At 38.6% G+C, this 22,427-nt stretch overlaps 1 protein-coding gene across 5 annotated transcripts in view; it reads right to left on the bottom strand.

Moving 5' to 3' along the window:
• Positions 1-5,868: 5,868 nt before the first annotated feature.
• Positions 5,869-22,427, bottom strand: part of LOC139452219 (hydroxylysine kinase-like) — a 184,764-nt gene continuing 168,205 nt past the window's right edge. For 3 of the 5 annotated variants that reach the window (XM_071233608.1, XM_071233609.1, XM_071233606.1), the window contains exon 6: positions 14,493-17,774. In XM_071233608.1, coding sequence (XP_071089709.1) covers positions 17,326-17,774 — 449 coding nt within the window. In that variant the 3' untranslated portion in view covers positions 14,493-17,325. Of the gene's footprint in view, positions 6,202-14,492; positions 17,775-22,427 lie in introns of those variants that run through there. The other 2 variants (XR_011652353.1, XR_011652354.1) reach the window with 2 other exon arrangements.

Raw genomic sequence — 22,427 nt, 5'->3', positions numbered from 1 at the left:
TTCTTTTTTCAATATTGTGATCACAGGATGTTAAACTGTTCACTTTATTTCTCCAGGGATTGTAAAATGTATAAAAATAAAATCCATGCCAGGTACCCCGTTGGTTCAACCTTAAACGATTATCCTGATAATTCTATACCAATAGAGCTTTCTTCGCATCTTTTATTGTGTAATTTACTGAGATGAGATGAAGAGAAATATTAACATAGTAATGAACAAATATATGTCGAATACTGAATATAATTTGGGTTGTTTTGAAATATTCTTTTGGGTTTTTCATTACGAACATTGATGCCAAACAGGTGCGTGTCTTGTCCAATTAAGATACACGGTAAACTATCTAATTGTTTACATATTCAAGACATTATTTACTTGGTGAAAGCAGTCATTTTATGTTGTGTCGAAAAAGCGTCAAATTCCGTTTTACACATAAAATTAGGGGAGATATATATTAATCAAAATACTAGTGTCGTCTTTCGCCGACGTTATCAAAGACATAAAACCAGCCATGACGTCAAATAGAATGGTGTTATTTTTTGGTATTTCATCACATTCGATGATAAGGCTAGTGCTCCATTAATAATGGTGTAACATTAGTCAAATTACATTTACACATTCAGGAGAATGTTGGAATCTGAGGACTAAGTTATAGGTAAGACAGGGCCATCCATTTCTCTATTACCTCTTTTTATGAAGTACGATTTCATCATTTCTTATGTTGTTGTTTTTATAACTAAACGTATACAGTTTCTTTATCGATATTTGTGTTGGAATAGTTTGGATCCTCGTGAACAAAACACCACGAAAATATATTATCCTGCCCCACAGCTTATTCTCACCAAGTGACCTGAGTTACAATAAACTAGTGCTAAGCATAGCGGAGTTATGCTTCCTTTTCTTTGTACGTGTGTAACCTCTCTGTCGCCTTTTGACGTCATAGAGAAAAATCAGTTTTCGTCATTTACGGCATGCTATTTTTGGCATTGAATATATGTCGTTATACATACGCATATAACTCCATTTGATATATAGTTATGTCGTTCAGATATTAGGCAGTATTTTGTTCGCTCCCAGTTTACATAAAGATAATAAATAAAAAAAATCGTCGCACAGTACTTTAATCAGTGTACGATAAAAAGCGGAGAAATTTACTGTTTTTCAACGCAGAATAAATTCTCGAACAACACTTAGAAGTGTATTTTTTTAAACCGGTTTAATATTTGCAGCTGACTTTACACCATCAAATAGGATATTTAATATTCTCCACCTCTGCGTAATTGTATAGCCAGAGGTAGACCCAGTGTCGCGTGAGCGCAATTCTCGCACAACCTTCTTTTCTCCGATCTCAGGAAAATGTGCGTCAGAAAAAAAACTCGTCATCCAGAGGGTTAAAGAAGTTTGTGACGCTGTTGTTGTTGTTGCATTAAGTGTTTTAGAGGTCGCCTTCTTCCTAAGCAATTTCAGCTGACCTGTCCCTCTTTGTGTGTGAGTAGGGTACACATATCTATTGTGAGTTTGGTGTTCACATAATTTCTTTTTTTGTATTAATATGATTTCTATTTTCTAATATTGATATGATTTCATTTTTATCCTTGGCTGCTCTGTTTATATACGTTCGAGTAGCTGTCCATTTCTCAGAAATAGAGTTAATTTGGCCTTCGCTATTGCATCTCTTGGCCTTAGGAGATCTATGACAGATAGCGGATCTAACTGCAATTCTTGTTTTAACCTAGCCCGGGCTGCGGCATGGTTTTGACATTCTAGTAACACGTGAGCAATGGTTTCAGCCTGATTGCAAGATGACCAAACCTTGTCATAGTGCTTTTTGTGACCGAGTCTGAGGCGTGAGATAGCAATTTCAATTTCCCTTTCATTTGAGTATGAGTTCAGCTTCTGTTGGACCTTGGGTTGAATTTTGTATAGCCATCTGCCGATCTTACTTGCGTCCCATTGGGCTTGCCATCTTTCTGCTATGGAGGCTTTGATTTTGCTTTTTATCTCTAGTTTACTAAAGGGAAAAGGCTGTATATCCGCTTTGTCTAGAGCTAGCTTCGCCAGTGAGTCTGCATTTCATTTCCATGAATATCTATGTGACGCGTTGTTGTTGCATTAAGTGTTTAAGAGGTCGCCTTCTGCCTAAGCAATTTCGGCTGACCTGTCCCTCTTTGGGACTCCTGTGTGTGAGTAGGGTAAACATAGCTATTGTGAGTTTGGTGTTCATATAATTTCTGTTTTTGTATTGAAATGATTTCTATTTTCTTATATTGATATGATTATGTGACGCTTCTCAGTGGAGGCTTTTGTAGAAGAGTAGCGCTTCATCTAAAAATACCGACCAATGAAAAATTACCTTACATAGAGTACGTCTAATATTTCGAAGGCGTTCACAGCCATCGTCTCATTGGCCTGTACCGGCTCGTATATTGTGATATTAGAGACGGGGCCCAGCTTACGGCTCTTCAGGTGTATCGAAAACTTTAACTTACAATATTTTTGTAATTTGAAGTTTACACGATATACTTCTTTTACATTGGACGAGAGGTCGGCCACATGACCGCGAAATTGACGTTCATAAGTGTATGAACGACACAATATGACGTTCATACGTTTTTCACGGGACCGTGTTCTTGAAATGACGTAAACACTGACGGACTACTTCCACATTCCTGGGGAAACCCCTGGGATTTCCCTAGCACGAAAACATACATAAACATTATTTCTGATCATTTAGAACCTTTTATCTTGGTCTCAGCATTTCAGTATACATTGAGAAACGTAAGAGAGCTTGACTGCATGATTGTTCACGTATTTCCTTGCTACGGCCCATCCTAATATGAACAAACGAAAAAATGCACATCCAAACTATCGTCAGTGTCGACTCGATCTGTGTCTAGGCTGACAGTGACCGTCTCCAGCAATCTACGAATTTACCTTGGTGTCTGTTTGACGCATCTTTAATCACCTTTCAATAATCGGTCGGTTGATCAATGATGAATATCACATGTAACCGCCACAGGTTCATTACAGACCTTTCTCATCTAATGGTGTTATTATTTGAACACATGTGTTGCGTAAGTTGTTTCTGAAGAGCAAGTTGTGCATCCATACGCCCATGTCACCTCTCTTTTTGAGGAACTATTTTATTCCGCGATATAGCTGGTTGTTGTATGGCTGTCAGTGTAAACATGAAGTCACACGTACTAAATAAAATTGTGTTTAGATCTTGGCCTACATCCTTTGAAGTAAGAAACTGTGATATTTTTTTTATAAGAATTGACTTCCACTTTGTGTGAGTTCATTGGAGTCGCAAGCTCCGACGTTCATACAGTTTGGCCCTCACTCTCTGAAGGTTCATACTCCAATGAACTCACACAAAGTGAAGGTCAATTCTTAATTGTAAACCTATAGAAAGTGTGTTCTGTGTTGTGATTGGCTAATTTGGGTCACATGACCAAATGTCAAAGGGTGAAAATATTATTTGAATTCCCAGAAGCAAGCGACCGAATCACTGTGTGGAAATAGAGATTACTACACTAGTGCCTGTCAGATACCATTGATCTTACGAGTTGTTGTCCAAGGCGCCGCATAACAGTAGTATTTGTGGCGTCATAATGCCTTTGATGTAACGGTGACAATAGAGGCAGAAGTAAAACGTAGTCCTAGGCGACAGCCAACATTATGCTTTTGACGTCATAAAGCATATGACATCATAGCTAGACTACTTATTCCAAATTGTATGATACGATGGTTTGGCCAGTCTTGACTTATGGGGCATCTATTTAGGGTCATCGTGACATTTCTACTGTTGGATAAATACGCTCCAAATGTTGCTGTTAATGGAGATACGGGATGGATTCCTCCGATAGATAGACAGTGGGTGTGTATTGTCAGGCAGTATTGTCGTTTTACTAAAATGTCCCTAAGATTAAATAAGTATCTTTTTATGTGGTCTGAACGGTATGCTGGTGGTCGCGTGGAAAACTGGAATTTTCGTGTGAGGGCAAAGCTGAACAATGGGATCTGAATATTTCTGAGAATGTTAGCGTGAAAAGTGTAGTTGTAGGTGTGCATGGGAAAGTACGTGTCTTATTGGAATGAACTGTTATGCAAGGCTGGCGGAAGAACGGTTATATCCCATTAGTTACACGTCCAATTTGTCACACACCTTTATATTCGCAGTTGTTACACAGTTTGGGAGGAGGCCAGGAGGGGATTAATTAAGAAAACGCCTACCGAGTAATGGACCAGTCCTAACTGGTGTACATAACATTACCACAGAGACCAAGGTATACATGCTGATTGCCAAGCTGGAGTTTTAGCTAGAGTCAGGTCTGGACTCCTGTTTTAATCTAATTATTGAATTATGTTACCTGGGTATACAGGGTTTGTTTCAGTAGCTTGGGTCATAACCATAGAAGAGTATTTCACATCGCATTGAGGCAAACAACAGGATCTTTTTTAAGGTTACTTGTACAACAAGAGCACCACTCGACAGCCAACACTGGAGAGGCATCTATAAAGCATCCAAAGGAAAATGTACAACAGTCGGAGACAATGTACGGAATATCACAGACCACCCCCACCCTTGTGAGCAACATGAGGAAGAGGGTCAGAGGTGTCCTTCTTGGACAAGTACAAGACACCTGGTTGGACACCATTGATGAAACACCTGAAGTTCCACGTGCTGAGGGCTTCAATGACTATATGGTGATGAACTGTGACTATTCAGAGCCATTCAATTCAATTAATCAGTGCTACTACCAATGCTAATAAATAATTTTAATTAATATATTTATAACATCTGTCTTGGTGTGCATAATCTTCCCATAAATAAAGTACCAAGTTTACTTTTTTGCAGTATTTTATATATATCTTTATATAAGTACATAAAGTACAAGATTACTTTTTCTACTTTTCTTGGATCACTCCATTCTAATTCTTTGGTACCATAGGGTAGACCAGTTGGTGCCTTCAGCCATGACCTATGTTGTTTTAAGGTGTGTGACAAATGGGACGTGTAACTAATGGGAAGATACCGACCAAACACTTCTGATAAAATAAGGATAAGAATTTATGGATGAACAACTTCTTTATTACGATTATGGGCGACGTTTTGGTGTAGGTTCTAACATCGTTATCAAACAATTTTAAGTGATATCAAGAGAATGGTTGACAAGTATTTATACAGGTAGGAAGCAGTAGAGTAGACATCCTACACCGGAACGTCGCTCATAATTGTAATAAAGAAGTTGTTCATCCATAAATTCGTATCCTTACTTACTACTCCAACTTCTAAATGCCTATCAAAGAAGTACTTCTGCTAAAGAACATTGAGAATGTAGAGGGAAAAAGGGCTTCACTTTGAGCACCGTGTTTGCTTTCTATACCGTGATCTGAGACACTATAAAGTGATATATAGGTAGATATAATACTGGTCTATAGATGAAAACACATTTGATGATACTTCTGTGAGTTTAAAGTTGATTTTGACAGCCCGGGAAAAGTCGGACCGAACACAAGCCAAGCAATTATCTTGAGAATGTGGAGGGAAAGGGCTTCACTTTAAGCACCGTGTTTTCTTTAAATACCGCGATCTGAGACATTATAAAGTGGTATATAGGTAGATGTAATTCTAGTCTATATATGTAAAGTATTTTTATTAACTTTAGAAATGTTTTAACAGTTATTAACACGTGTCGTGTCAGCCCTTTGACATTCGCGAAAACCCACTCCCAGAAAACATCCTGTTTTTGCTAAACATGAATAAGTAAAGGTTAATCAGGGAGGGCCAACACGTTAAATAATAAAAGAAAAGTAGTCAAAACACTGTAATTTCCAGGACATCACACCCCTGCATGCTAAGGTCGGTGAGGAAGCTTCTCATCAAAGAAAACACAGAGTCAAGACATTCGGTTTGTAGCCGTAAAAAATAATTAAATGAGCAAAACTGTATGTTTGTGGACATTTGAGATTTGCCTAGATATGCACGTTTCGTTTGATTATCCTGCAATCCATTTTGAGTATTACCCGCTGGCCCGGACAGTGTTTTCCCGGCCCGACGTTTAGGCAGTCCCGTTTTTCTGCCAATTACCTACACAGTCCCCCGTGGTTCAGTCGTCCGAGGCGTCGAAATTCGCTCTGTACAGTTGCGTCCCTTGGGCGTGCCAGAAACCTGTGATGGTGGATTTCGTCGTTATTGATCTGAAATATAAATTCTGTTCAAAGCGGTGTTAAGCCAAGCTCACTCACTTATTCAGAGCCATCCAAGCTGTATATTTGTGTACATTTCCCCCCGACCGCAGTAAATTAATAGTTAGAGTGGGAGGCATTTTACTGTTTACATATTATTTTTTCCAATCGAGCTATTTAAGACATTTGTGTACAATAACTGTTGAAGGGTGGGTTCATATGCATCATGCGTTTTCAGTAGGGCTACGCGTGTGAATTATTTAATCAAGTAAAGAAAGTAGGAACACACATATTAGCGATATGTCTATTTCTAGGAACTTTAAGGCAAAAGAATAATGTAAGGCGGGATGTTGCCAATGAAACAGCAAACATGCAGGCTCGCTCGACCCTAACCGTTGTTTTGCGCTCGCCTGGGTTCCACAAATTTCATTTCTAACCCATACAAAGAAAAGCACATCCAAACTATCTTAATATCGAGTCGATCCGTGTCTAGACTACAGTGACAGTCTACAACAATCTATTAATATAGCCGAGTATCTACTGACCCATCTAAATTTATAATCACCTTTCAATGATCGGCCAATTGATCAGTGATGACTAACGCTTGTAATTACATGTATGGAAAACTGTAAGGGACACTCGCGACTCTGTCCGTGCTCAGGCGTAATATCAAAAGGTCAAGGCACATGCGCACATTCGTAGTCCTGTGGTCATGCTTCTTTCATGATCCAAGCAGCATTTAGCAAAATTATGAGTGAGTGAGTGAGTGAGTATGGTTTTACGCCGCTTTTAGCAATATTCCAGCAATATCACGGCGGGGAACACCAGAAATGGGCTTCACACATTGTACCCATGTCGGGATTCGAACCCGGGTCTTCGACGTGACGAGCGAACGCTTTAACCACAAGGCTACCCGACCGCCCCTAGAAAAATTATGACTTGAGTTTGAAAATGCTATGTAATTTACATACACAAAGCCCTAAGTAGTGTTCTCTGCCGCTGTTACAACTTCGTATGTACTTTAAATTAAAATCCTCAACATGCTCAGCATAATTTAACAAAAGAAATTGTGTACACGTATGTCCAATTATAACGAAAACATTAAAGTGTCCGGAAGCTGGAAGACCAGTGAGTTTTTCCATAAGGTAATATTATACACTGCTAGCATATTCATTAACGCAAAATTCTCAAAGACCATGTGATCCAACCTTTCGTCCAAAGGGAAAGCCGTGTATCCTGTTATTCCGCGCGCGCGGTCATGCGGTCGTCAAACCAGTTGTTTGAATCAGAGGGGGTTTATTGTGATTTAATAGCCTCTGATTGACCAATCAGAATCGAGTAAATTTTAAATTCATGGTAGAATATAAAATTTCAGTCTGCTAATTAAATAATATGGCCGCGTGTTTTATATGTAAACTACCGTTAATAACCAAAGTCCTATGCCCGACGGTATGTCATTGAATGCGTACAATGTAGACATAAATAGAGCTTAATAATACTGAAAATATTGCAATACATGAGCAACTGAATAAAACAACAAGTGTTATGTGCGCTCACGGGTTTTGCATGTACAGTATAGTTGCCTCGCTTAATAAGTACATTGTTTAAACATTAATTACATCAAGGGTAGTTTGAATCATTTGAAACACACACAGTAATCATTTACATATACTTAAATTGCAAACATTCAATAAAATATACAATTGACAACAGATGCACAGAAATTACTTTGCTTCCACGAGCCCGATTATGTGTAATTTTAATCTGCTGAACCAATGTCTAAACGTTATTATATTATATTTTGTACTATTTTAATTGTTATATTGTTAGATTGTTTCTTGTGCTACTTGAACTAACCTAACTATAATATTAACTTTACTGGTTACCTTAATCACTTATGCCTAATTTAAAATGTTGATTATATTCAAAGCAACTAAGAACACAGAATGCGATAGAAAACAGGAAAAATAGGAATATAGTTTAAGAACATACAATATATATATGAAGTGAACATATCTTACCTTAAAACAACCAAGAGAAGCATCTATTAGAGGCCAGTCTTTATTCCGTGTATCTCATCAGTGAGGTACCCCTTACTTACTTACTTACTTTGGAGATTTAACGTGCCTTTTCCGACTGATGCGTATTTCGCACACGGGCCCGGCCAGGCCATTTAATGTGTTTCCGAAAGGGGCGAAAGTGGTGTGAGCAACCCAAGAGGGGGCTTTTATGGGTTGCCTATATTGAATTTTTGGATTTTTTTTATTTGGAATAAATGCCGAAGTGGGTGGAGGAGGGAACTAAGGGTGAGGTGGGTGTTTGTATGTTTATTGAATTTTGGATTGGTAGATTATTGACTTTTTAGATGCGCTTAATTAGATCTGTTTTTATTAGGAATACGTCTAGGACCTTGAAGTTTTCTAGTTTATTTTGAGGGTTTAGTATTTCATCTAGAGTAGGAGCCTTATTTAGATTGAGGGTGGTTTGTAGTGTGGTTCTGTGTGTTTAGTAGTGGGTGCAGTGGATGAGTGTGTGTTCTGTGGTTTCGGGTTGTTCGCAGTGGGGGCAGTTTTCTGTGGTGTGTCTTTTAAGTTTTTTAAGGTGGTTATTTAGGTTCGTGTGTCCTGTTTGGAGTTTTGTAATTAATCTGTCATTTTTTTAGAGGGGTGTAGGATTTTAGGTTTGGCTAGTGGTTTTCTGAGTACTTTTTTGATTTGGCTATTTGAGTTTTGATATTGATTATGCCATTTTTTGGTTATTTTTTGTTTGTTTACACTTTTAATTTCTGATTTTGAGATGGGTAGGTTTAGGCTTATTTCTGGTATTTTTTGAGATAATTTAGCTGCTTTATCGGCGTTTTTAGTTGCCGTAAATTCCTACGTGGGCGGGGATCCACAAGAAGGTTATTTGTTTGCCTGCTTTTGTTAGGTCGTTGGAGCTTTTAAGTATTTGGTTTATAAATTTAGGTCGGTTTGGGGTATTTTTGTTTTGGAGGGCTTGTAGTCCACTAAGGGAGTCGGTGAGAATTAGGATTTTATTGTTGTTTTTAGATTGTTGGTTATGCAGGGCTGAGGCCATGCCCATAAGTTCGGCCGAGAATATAGATTGGTTGTTAGGGAGTCGGTAAGATTGTGTGGATTTAACTGGTTGTGTGGTATGGACTCCGAAGCCTGTGTGGTTGGAGATCAGGTCTGAAGATCCGTCCGTGTATATGTGACACCAATTTGGCCAATTTTCGTGTATGTATGCAAGTGTGGTGGTTTTAGCTATGTTTGGGTCGGTTTGTTTATTTTTTTGGTTAGCTAGCGTTGTGTCTATATTGGGTATTTTGAGTTCAGGGGTGAAGATATTTGATTTTTTGCAGTTTTGTTTAAGCTTTTGAGTTTGGTGTTCATTGAGGTAGTTAGTTATTCTTTGGGATATTGGGGTGAGTAAGGGGTGTTTGCGAGCTAGAGCTTGGTTTCTTGGGCTAATGTTTTGGTTAATTAAGTTTTGGATGAGAGGGTTTGTTTCGGACGCGGCCCAGAAATTAAGGCTTAGATGTTCCCTGCGTAGATTTAGTGGCATTTCCCCTGTGGGGGCCTGAAGTGAGGTGTAGGAGGTGCCAAGTTGGGTGCGTGTAATTAGTGTAAGGGCTTGGTATTGTACTGAGTCAAGTTTTTTAGATAGAGAGTTGTTTAGGGTATTGTATATGGCGCAGCCGTAGTCTAGTTTTGATCTAATAAGTGCTGTATAGAGTGAGAGGAGGGTATCTTTGGAGGCTCCCCAGCTAGAGCCGGTGAGACATCTTAGTGTGTGAAGGTCTTTGCTGCATCTAGTTTTTAAGTTTTGGACGTGAGCCTCCCAGGTGAGGTGTTGATCGAAAATGAGTCCTAAGAATTTGGTTTGTTTTTGGAATTTGATTGTTTGGTTGTTTAGCTGGAGGATTGGGGAGGCAGGTTTCATGTTTTTATGTTTGAATACTACTCCTGTTGTTTTAACTGAGTAAAGGGAGAAGCCCCATTTGTCTGCCCATTGTTGTATTTTATTTAGAGATTTTTGGATTAAGTTTTCTGCCGTTTTAATGCTTTTAGTGCGGATCCATAGGGCTCCGTCCCCCGCGAATTTTGAAGTGTTTAGTTTAGGGGATAAGCCCTCGAATAGATCGTTTATCTTTATATTGAAGAGGGTTGGGATGAGGATGCTGCCCTGGGGAGTGCTATTTTCTAAGGGACACTGGTCCGATAGCGTATGGTCTATACCCACGGTTATTTTGCGATTGTTTAGAAAATCTTGGATGAAGTTTATTATTTGGCCTTTTAGTCCTGTTTTTGTTAGTTTTGTATTAGCCCGTGGTGCCATACCATGTCGAAAGCTTTAGAGAAGTCGAGGAATATGCCTATTGTGTATTGCTTGTTTAGTTGTCCTGTTTTTATATCCTGTTCTAGTCGGGCGAGGTTATCGAGAGTTGATCGGCTAGGAGTGAAGCCGCTTTGGTCGGGGTTTATGATGTTGTTTTGGTCTAGGTAGTGCTGTAGCCTATTTTTAGTCATAAGTTCCATTATTTTGCAGAGATTTGAGGTTAGGGAGATGGGCCTATAGGACTTAGCCTGATCTGCTGGTTTATTTGGTTTATGTATTGGGATTACTAGAGCTTCCTTCCATGAGGATGGGACCTGTCCGTTTAGGTAGACTAGGTTGTATAGTTTAAGTAAAGTTTGGGGTAGTTTGGTAGGTAAGTGTTTGATTATTTGGTAAGAGGTGAGGTCTAGGCCAGGGGCTGTTCCTTATTTTATATTGTTTAGTACGTGATTTAGTTCTATGGTGTAAGGTTGGTTTATTTCTAGGTTGTCTTGTCTGTTTTCTTCGGAGAATTTGGTTTCTTTTTTTTAGTTTATCTTGGAATTTCTTACGGAAGTTACTGTTGCTACTAACTTTTGAGAAGTGTTTGGCTAGGTTGTTGGCCTTTTGGGTGGGGTTAGTTGAGTTGTTTGTATTGGGGCTTTTTTGGTGCCGTTTGATGCCTCTGATGGCGTGAATTTTGCGCCACACCTGAGGTATCCAATCAATAGTTGGGAGATTTAACGAGCGCTTCAACCTCTGGCTATTTCGCACTGAGGTACCCTGAATAAAGGCCGTTATTTATACCACCGATGCTCTTAGGTCATGATATGGTCGCATTTTCGATTATCACTTACTTAAACAATACCTTTACAATACCTACACAATGTTGCTAATCTAACGTACTGACTTTCTGAATTTTAGAAATTACCTCGCAGTTTTGAAGGGCATGAGTATGAAGAAGTGACTAAAATTACATAAGCTTTATCATAGAGTAATGTTTATTTCACTCGCCGGACCTGTAGTCTTAACGATTAAAGTACTCACGGAAATGAAAAAAACCTGTTTTTCTCAATTTAAAAATCGACACAAAGTGTTACATAGCTGTAAATACGAAATACCAAAACAACTCGAAAAGAACTAGTCTGGATTTGCTAGTTTGATCTCAGTGAACAATACAAAATGTACTTTACAGGAGGTAATTTGTCGGCACTTTCAACATTCAAAAATAAAACCAAGTCCAAATTGACATAGCAGAAACAGACTATAGGCATTATGCACCTGTTCTCACCTGTCGTCAAGGTGTCATAGGTCACCTTGATCTACTTACACCTGGTTACGCCCTGTTTCACAATAGTCTGTTTTATTCACATTTATACACACTTTTACTTTTAAAAAGGCATAAAAACATTTGATACGCTGTATTTGTGCCACGGCCCAATTAGTACTAATTTAGTTGTTTGAATATTTACATATTTTGTATATTAACTGCATTTATTTAAGATCTGAGGTCGAAAAAACAGGTTTTTTTCATTTCCGTGAGTACTTTAGCACATAACGCTTATAGACTAAATCTTGGAAATGAATGCAGGCGTCTATCAACACCGACTGATAATAAATAGACTTCGGACGGTACATGCATGTAGTCTTAACGCTTAATTATACATAATGTTTATCAACTACACGCATGTAGTATTAACGCTTAATACATAATGCTTATCAACTACACGCATGTAGTATTAACGCTTAATACATAATGCTTATCAACTACACGCATGTAGTATTAACGCTTAATACATAATGCTTATCAACTACACGCATGTAGTATTAACGCTTAACACATAATGCTTATCAACTACACGCATGTAGTATTAACGCTTAATACATAATGCTTATCAACTACACGCATGTAGTATTAACGCTTAATACATAATGCTTATCAACTACACGTATGTAGTATTAACGCTTAATACATAATGCTTATCAACCAAAACTTATGAATGAAGGCCGGCGTATAACATCGCGGACTGAGATAGACTTTTAGTACACAAATTATTGAGTAATATATACAAAATATGTTGTTTAGTCTTTTTTTTATAAAGTCAAAATTATTTATGAAAAATAGAGTGGTGAGTATGGTTTTACGCCGCTTTTAGCAATATTCCAGCAACATCACGGCGGGGGACACCAGAAATGGGCTTCACAAATTGTACCCATTTCGGGAATCGAACCCGGGTCTTTGGCGTGACGAGCGAACGCTTTAACCACTAGGCTACCCGACCGCCCCATGAAAAATAGAAGAAAATATGTCATATTTCCTTCTATTTTTCACAAACAATTTTGACTTTATAAAATAAGACTAAACGACATATTTTGTGCATATTACTCAATAATTTGTGTACTAAAAGTCTATCTCAGTCCGCGATGATATAATTTGGAACTATGACACTACCTTGGGGTGTGCCATTTTCTAAGGGACACTGGTCCGATAGCGTTTGGTCGACACCCACGGTTTTTTTGCGATCAGTTAGGAAGTCTTGGATATAGTTTATTATTTGGCCTTTAAGTCCCTCTTTTTTAGTTTTTGTATCAGCCCGTTATGCCATACCATATCGAAAGCTTTAGAGAAGTCTAGAAATATGCCTACTGTGTATTGTCGGTTTAGTTGGCCCGTTTTGATGTCTTGTTCTAATCGGGCGAGGTTGTCTAAAGTTGATCGGCCTGGGGTGAATCCACTTTGATCTTGGTTTATTATATTGTTTTGGTCTAGATAGTGTTGGAGTCTATTTTTGATCATTGCCTTCATGATTTTACATAAGTTTGAGGTTAGGGAGATTGGCCTGTAATAGTTTGCCTCGTTTGCTGGTTTGTTCGGCTTTGGTATTGGGATGACCAATGCCTCTTTCCATGAAGTAGGAACCTGACCGTTTTGGTAGATGAGATTGTATAGTTTAAGTAGTGATTCCAGAAGATTTTAGGGTAGCTGTTTAAATATTTGGTATGGGGTAAGGTCTAGTCCTGGGGCTGTTCCTTTTTTTTCTATTATTTAGTACATGGAGTAGTGTATATTGTTGGTTAATTTCTAGGTTATCATCTTTGGGTAATTTGAAGAATTTATTTTGATTTTTTAATTCTTTTGCTTTTGGAATTCTTCAGTGAAGTAACTATTACTACTAATGGGTGAGAAGTGGTCTGCGAGGTTATTTGCTTTTTGTGTAGGGTTTGTCGAGTTACTTATGTTTGGTGTTTTGTTGGTTCGTTTAATGCCTCGGATTGCGCTTACTTTTCATCTCTGGACTAAGGCTTATATAGCCAAGGTCTTCTGACATGGATTAAGTCATAAACATAAACAACATTAATCAATCAGTGACATAGTTGCACATCCCTCAGGCAGTCATTGTACAATACAAAAGGGACAAACAATTGAGATTAGCATCTTATATATAACGGCAGTTAAGTGATTCAAGACATATACATGTCATGGCTACAGAGTAATAAGCCCTTGTTCTTTCAAAGGAAGTCCAAAATCGGTGGCTCTGACAAACCTATGACCAGCACCGAACTGTTAGATTTTTGACACTTCGGGACGACACCATTTCAGCCAAGGTATTCCCGGGACGTCGCCCTGTGAAAATCTGTCATGTTGTTTTTACTGCGTTGTTTCAAGGGATTAAAGCCACGCCGAAGACCCGGTTTTGATTCCCTACATGGGTACTGTTTGAAGCTCATTTCTGGTGTCTCCACCATGATATTGCTGGAATATTGCTAAAAGCGGCGTAAAACCATACTCACTCACTCAAGGGATTAAAACTGAGGTTGGTCAGAAAATGTGAACTTTGGTGCGAAATAATGTCAATCAGTAGTGACCTATAACTCACTTAATGTTAGAGTTCTAAGAATTCATATATACCAAAATGAGTAAAGGTAAAATATGTGGACGAACAACTTCTTTATTACAACAGGAGCGACGTTTCGTCGTAGGTTCAAACACTGCTGTCAAGCAAGTGATGTATAGAGTACTAGTCTGACTGACTGAGGTTGGGGATATTACGTGAGCTTTCCGACTGCAAGCGTATGTCGCACACGGGCCCGCCAGGCCATTTAATGTATTTGCCAAAAAAATATGAAGGAAGGGATTTGTGCAACCCAGGAGGGTTGGTGTACAGAGCATGGTTGACAAGTATATATACAGGATAGGAGGCAGTGTTTGTACAATTGAATGGGTTTAAGATGCAGTTACACAGGAGTGGAGAAGTCTGTTATGTACACAGAGGGTAAAACATACACAGGAAGAGCTCCGTGCAGCTTCTGCCAAGGTGAGGACTGCAAGGTTCTATATGGGTGGAATACACAAGAACAACACAGCAAAATCTGTGAGGCGTTACCTGGAAAAGAAAGGTGTTACTGTTACCTACGTGAGAATTTTTAATGATGAGGAGAAGAGGACAGCATCAGCCCAGGTAAATGTCCTAGCTAAAGATAAAGATACACTTGAAAGCAAAGGCTTTTGGCCCGAAAATATATTTATTAAGAAAGAACAATCAGATGATTTCCCCGACTCAGAAACAATTATGTTGATAATGCCCGTGGACAATAACTGTCTTTCATTAATGTATTGGAATGCAAAAGGCATTATGTCCAGTGTTCCTTATTTGAATGATTGCCTAAATGATAACTGTGGATATCTGTGCAATAGCTGATCACCAGCTTCATGAAGATAATCTGTGTTTTATGGATACTATTAACAATGACTACTTCTATCTTGCCCAAGTATCTGCAGAACCAGAGCATTGTACTCGACAAGGCTTTCCTAGTGGTGGTACAATGTTACTTTGTAAGAGACATCTATGAAAACTTTTACCAAAGAAATCAACTTAGACTGTGATAGAATCTCTGCAATAGAACTGTCCTTTAAACAGGATCACACCCTGTACCTCTTCTGTGTTTACTTGCCTCCATCAAATCTCCCTGAAGAACTTTATTCTTTTTGTGTGGATAATCTAAAAGACATTTGTGATGCATATTCCCTGAAAGGCAGTGTAATAGTGATGGGAGATTTTAATGCCACTGCCTTTGGACCTAGGTACAATCCTGCTCTGAGCATTCGTGATGGAATTCTGTCAAAATTCCTGATCAGTTCAAATTTGTCTCCTGTAAACATGCAATCTAATTGTGTTGGTCCGATATTTACCTTTCAAGCTTATAGTGGAGGTCCAGTCTCTGCTGTCGATTACATAATGATCTCAGGAGATCTTAAAGGACTAGTAGCTACTGCTTGTGTAAGAGAGGATAATCCATTCAACGTCTCTGATCACCATCCGGTTCCCTGGACAATTTCATGTGACAAAATTCCGACAGATTATGACAAAATATTCATGGGATAAAGCACTAGAAGATGGATCTATCCAGGACTATACATATGCAGTTTCACATCTTCTCTGGCCTAATCCTTGTCCCAAGGTTGGATGTGCACATAATGATAAAGACACCTATAGTGATCAGATAGTCCAGAGTCTAACAGAAGCAAGTGAAATGTATTTACATAAGAAGAAGTTTAAGAAATATCTTAAGCCATAATGGAAATGTAAAGTTGATGACTTTCATAAGTTGTGATTGAGCAGTCCACCTCCTACTTTCAACTTCTTGTGTTCATCAAATAGACATAAGTTGTGATTGAGCAGTCCACCTTCTACTTTCAACTTCTTGTGTTCATCAAATAGACATAAGTTGTGATTGAGCAGTCCACCTCCTACTTTCAACTTCTTGTGTTCATCAAATAGACATAAGTTGTGATTGAGCAGTCCACCTCCTACTTTCAACTTCTTGTGTTCATCAAATAGACATAAGTTGTGATAGAGCAGTCCACCTCCTACTTTCAACTTCTTGTCTTCATCAAATAGACATAAGTTGTGATTGAGCAGTCCACCTCCTACTTTCAACTTCTTGTGTTCATCAAATAGACATAAGTTGTGATAGAGCAGTCCACCTTCTACTTTCAACTTCTTGTGTTCATCAAATAGACATAAGATGTGATACAGCAGTCCACCTCCTACTTTCAACTTCTTGTGTTCATCAAATAGACATAAGTTGTGATTGAGCAGACCACCTCCTACTTTCAACTTCTTGTGTTCATCAAATAGACATAAGTTGTGATTGAGCAGTCCACCTCCTACTTTCAACTTCTTGTGTTCATCACAATATGTTTACCCTTATGCAATGTATTGGCTTGGTATGTAATAGAAATGTATGCCAAATTAGAGCTGAAAAGACTTAGCGGAAGAAATAAAGTGAGGGTTCAAATTCATGTAGCATGTGACAGTTATTAGACAATGTACTAGCCAGGACAAGTTTACTATATCACAAGAAAAATAATCAAATTTGAGTGAATCTATATACATGGGTGCAATAATAAAATGCACTTTCTTCCCTGGTGTGTTATCACTAACTAGAGAACATAGAGCAAACAAATCTACATGGCTAATATAATCAGTGCATAGGCTAGTTATGTAACATAACATCCAATTGGCAAGTTTCAAATAGGCCCAGTCATATTTGACATACAGAATAATTATCAACAAATTGTTGATATAAACAATGCCAAAACTGCTTGTCCATAAAAAAGTGTCCAATCAATTATTAAGAATTGTGATAAACATAAATCTGTCAATCCATCCTCTTAGAAGTGGCAATACACATGTGAAATATATGGCATAAAATAACTCAGTAAATATATAATTTCATATATCAAATCAATTAATATGATTATGTTCTTGATACTTGACTGGGGCATCCTGACACTTTGAAATAGTAATTTAGTCACTGATTGACTTTGCAAGAAGCAATAATTTTTTTCCACCTTGTGATTATGCTGTCCTTCGGTTGTGACCAAAACTTCTGCAAAAGAGGCCATCCTTTCTTCGAAGTGGTCAAAACATAAATATTTTCTGGTTCAAGATAGTTAGCATGAGCTCCTAAAGTAAGAGACTGTGCCAGTCTTCCTGCTATACATACAAAGATGACATCCCATTCTACTGGAGTGAGCTGCCGTATACTCTCATAGCCAGCTAAAATATAGCCTGGAGTATCTAGCTGGTCAACAACTTCAGAGTCTATCATAAGGTATGCAATATTCATTGCCAGATCCAGCACTAAGTAACTGTTTGCAACATCAGAAAAGTCCAAAATTCCACTGATCTCATAGTCTCCACCTCCATGGCTTTTTGTCACAAGGATATTTTGTTCATTTGGATCTCCATGGATGTAACCTGTTGACAAATGAAAATGAATATTCAACCTTTGGGAACTAGAATGGTGTTTATATTACATGCACTACAGAAGTAGCCCCATCCCCACCTTTCCCTGAAGGCATAAAAGCTGTGGCTTGAGCTACATTAATAACAAACACTTCTAGTTTAATGCCTAATGGGGAACAACTTAGCTTCCTAGATAATTAAGTTTTGTGCACTCCCGGTTCAATACCACCAGTTCTGGTTCAGGAAAACATATGCTCAATGCAGTACAACCTTGTAACAGAAAGTCTTTTGCCTGTTTCTACTATCATGGTACAACATTTATACTAAGTTATCTTATAATAATTAGATCTACATCAAGTGCTTTTATGAGTTATCATGGTGTAATATTTATACACCATTTCATATAATTATAGTTTAGCAAGTAATAATTATCATCAGGTAAAATGCATATATAAAATATCAGTAGTTTCAGTTATAGCTTTTTAGATGGCTGCTAGCCTAAGGTATCAAGATCCCATCTCCCAGACAAAGGATATTTATTTAAGTATATCTGTCATCACCTACCGGGGTATATTAGAATAACATTACTTCAATTAAGACTCATTAAGGATTAGCCCCCATACAAGCTCGTCTATAGTGCATTAAGGATTAGCCCCCCATACAAGCTCATCTATAGTGACACCCTAATCTCTTTCAAAGCATCCAGTAAATATGTCAACAAGATTAGTGCCAGTCCAACAGGATAAACAGGATTTAGTATTCCCCTCTGTCTAGCCATCCATTTAGCTTAGGACACAACCAATCGTGTATCAACCAATCACATTCCTTTCTATTGTTCAAACTTTCATTAAATACATACTGTAGCCAAGTTCTAGCAGAGAAGGGGTTTGACTCTCTTACAAAGCAGACCTCTCTCCCACAGCCCAGAGTGTGTACCGACTCTCTGTGGCACCCTCAGTTATTATCTAAGCATAAATTGTAAATTGTTAATTGTTCTTGTAAATAAAATTGTGATTAGTCTCCTGTGACTCTGGCTCTTTGCTGACTAATTCCCCAAGAAAACCAGCACGTCATTTGGAAGGTATTGTTCACCCAGAACAGTTCCATGATAATTTGGCGGAGAATCATCGTTTTCGGAACCACGGAGTCCAGGAACTAACTACAACCAACTACAGGAACCCATCGGAGGACATGTCCAACCGTGATCATCTGATGGAATAACAAGCAAGCTGCATCTACCTCTGACCTCAACACTGGATTAAAGACAACCAACTCCTGCAAAGACACCAACAACGAAAGAAAAAGTCTTCAAATATTGTAAGTACTACATTGTTGATTACTTGTCTTTCTTTAATTTAGTACGGTACATACTAATAGGTGTCATGGCAAATATGGAGTCTGGTATGGAAAGTAACTTTGAAAGTGAAATTCCAACAGTGTCTTTAGTTACGCCCCTTGCCAAAAGTGTAATTCAGGCAAAATTTGGCACAAAAACAACAAATTGTTTAGTAGATACAGGGGCATCCATTTCTTGTATTTCGTCTGCTTTTCTGAGCACAGCTTTTGAAAACCTTACTCTTGGAAACTCACCCTTTCCACAGGTTAAAGGTGTTGGCGGCGAATTGCATAAAGTGTTAGGTTCAGTTGTGTTAGATTTTGTCATTGAGGATCAGGAATTTTCTCAAAGATTCTATGTTCTGCCTACACTACCAGAAGCAGTGATACTAGGTGAGAACTTCCTTGATGGCAATGATGCAGTCTTAGATTATAGCTGTCATTCCTTGATACTTAACAACAGCACCTCAGATAGGCAATATATCAATTTCATAGCCAATTCAGTGCAAGAGATTAGTGGATTAGCAAAAACAATAGATCAGATTTACATCCCCCCTCAGAGTGAAATTCATTTCAAGGTTAGACTATCAGAGGTCAAAGAGGATTCCCTCATCCTGATTGAACCCATTGCTTCCCTCACTGCTCATTCTGAAGTAGCAGGTGGTAGAACTCTTTCCAAAGTGAAAAGCAAAACTGCTACCTTTAGGCTTATGAATCCCTCCCAAGAAGAAAAAGTTCTTGACAAGGGTACAGTTGTAGGCAAATTTAGTTACATTGACCAAGACTCTGTTTTTGAAATCGGCTCTGACCAACCATTCATCAGTACCGTTAACACCGACAATGAGAACAGAGACAATGACACCAGGGATTATGTTAAAATTGCACAAAAATTAGGATTTGATTTGACCAATACACAACTGACTCCTGACCAACGACACAGACTACTTAGATTCTTGGGACAAAATAGAGACATGTTTTCAACGAGTCTTGCAGATTTAGGAAAGACTGACATGCACCAGCATATCATTGACACTGGCGACCACCCACCCGTTAAGTGTAGACCATATCGCCAATCCCCTCATCTCCAAAAAGTCACTGAAGAGCTTATAGATGATTTTCTGAAGTATGATTTGATCGAGGAGTCTACTTCTATGTATTCAGCTCCCATTATCCTAGTCAAAAAACGCGATGGCTCATACAGATTTGTTTGTGACTACAGAAAGTTGAATTCTGTCACTTTACCAATGTCATGGCCTCTTCCTGTTTTTGATGATGTTGTTGATAACATCGCCAATGCACAAGCTAAGATCTTCTCAACTTTAGACCTTGCTAATGGCTTCTTCCAAGTGCCATTACATGAAGATTCAAAGCATAAAACTGCTTTCGTCACCCATCAAGGCCTTTATCAGTTCAAACGTTTACCCCAAGGTTTGACAAATTCTCCACTTTGTTTTCAACAGCTCATGAGCAAGGTGCTAAGAAAATTGCTTTTTAAGGTTGCGCTGATTTACATTGATGATTTGATAATTTACAGCAAAAACTTTGAAGAGCATCTCCAACATTTGGAGCAAGTATTTTACTATCTCAAACAGGCAAATTTAACACTAAAGCCATCCAAATGCAATTTTGCAACGGACAAAGTTTCTTTTCTGGGTCATGTTTTATCATGTGGAGGTGTTCAAGTTGATGACAAAAAGATTGAAGCAATTAGAACCTTTCCAGTGCCCAAATCACAAAAGCAGATCCGCTCCTTCTTAGGTCTCACAAACTTCTACAGGAAGTATGTGAAAAATTACGCTCACATAGCGCTTCCACTGAATGCCTTGCTAAAGAAGCATTCGGAGGCAGAAGTAGGAAAGAAACCAAAGTTCCAATGGTCACTTGAGTGTGATCAGGCATTCAACACCCTCAAACATGCTATGAGTAATACACCTGTTCTGGCTTATCCAAATTTTGACAAAGAATTTCTTCTCGCAACTGATGCCAGTGATATGAGCATAGGTTTTGTTTTGAGTCAAAAAGACGAGAAAAATAATGAACATCCAATAGCTTTTGGTGGTAGAGCTCTTCATGGCAGCGAAAAGAACTGGAGCATTACAGAAAAGGAAGGCTTAGCTCTAGTTGAAGCCATTAGATCCTTTCGTCCATACCTTGCAAATTCAAAATTCACAGTCTACACTGATCATATAGCATTGAAATGGCTGAAATCCATCAAGGATGCCACAGGTAGGTTAGGGCGATGGTCTTTGGAACTTTCTACCTACACTTTTGACATTGTTCACCGCAGCGGCAAAGCCAATGGGAATGCCGATGCTCTCTCACGTAGGGAATATGAGGAAAATATTAACTGTAATGATCAGACAGAAGAAGATGCTGAGAAAACAGTCTTCTCAGTAACTTCAACTCAGAAAAGCAAATCAACTAGCAGTACCACAATCTTGCCAAACATCCATTCATCCACACAAGTCACACAGACAACTCAGACTGAGGATATTTGCACACCTATTGTCAATCACTTAGAATCAGACACACAGACAACACATTGGTCAGTCACCTTTGAATATGAAGAGGATTATCAGTCAGTACCAGTTAATGTTGTCGCAGCATTACATGCTACAAATGCTGATGTTACCCAAGACGCATTGGTTGAAGTAAGTGTAAAAGAACATCCAAATTTACGTCACCTACAAAGGATTTGTCCAGATTTCATCCAAATCTTTGACTACAAAGAGGATGATGTCCTTCCACAAAATGAAAAGGATCGTCAAAAGATTCTTATCGAAGCCAATACTTTTGAAATTGATGAAGGCATCCTATACAGATTCGTTCCACAAAGACAGAAAGGCCATGCAGACAAGTTCATTAAACAGCTGGCAGTCCCAAGAACCCTCAGAAATCAAGTCCTGCAATCCTATCATGACTCAGAGTTTGGCGGTTGCCACCATGGGAAAGAAAGGATGCACAACACCATGAGACCTAAGTACTACTGGCCCAAAATGTACAGCGATATTGCCACTTATGTCCAGACATGTGAGGTATGTCAACAGACCAAGAGGCACTACCATGGCAAGAAGGCACCACTTCGTCCACTACCTGTAGAAGAGGTCTTCACCCGATGGCACGTTGACATTCTCGGTCCCCTGCCAACAACACCAGATAAGTACAAGTACATTTTGGTCATCACAGATGCATCATCTAGATGGTGTGAAGCTTTTCCACTTCGGACCCAAGAAGCCAAAGAAGTAGCAGATGTTCTCGTCAGAGAAATAATTTGTCGGTATGGCGCACCACGGACCTTAATTTCAGACAGAGGTCAGAACTTCATGTCCA

This window comes from Haliotis cracherodii, unplaced genomic scaffold (assembly GCF_022045235.1).
Source record: "Haliotis cracherodii isolate W230 unplaced genomic scaffold, xgHalCrac1.p SCAF_9, whole genome shotgun sequence".
NCBI lineage: Eukaryota > Metazoa > Mollusca > Gastropoda > Lepetellida > Haliotidae > Haliotis > Haliotis cracherodii.
This window is presented reverse-complemented; position numbering and strand designations above follow the sequence as displayed.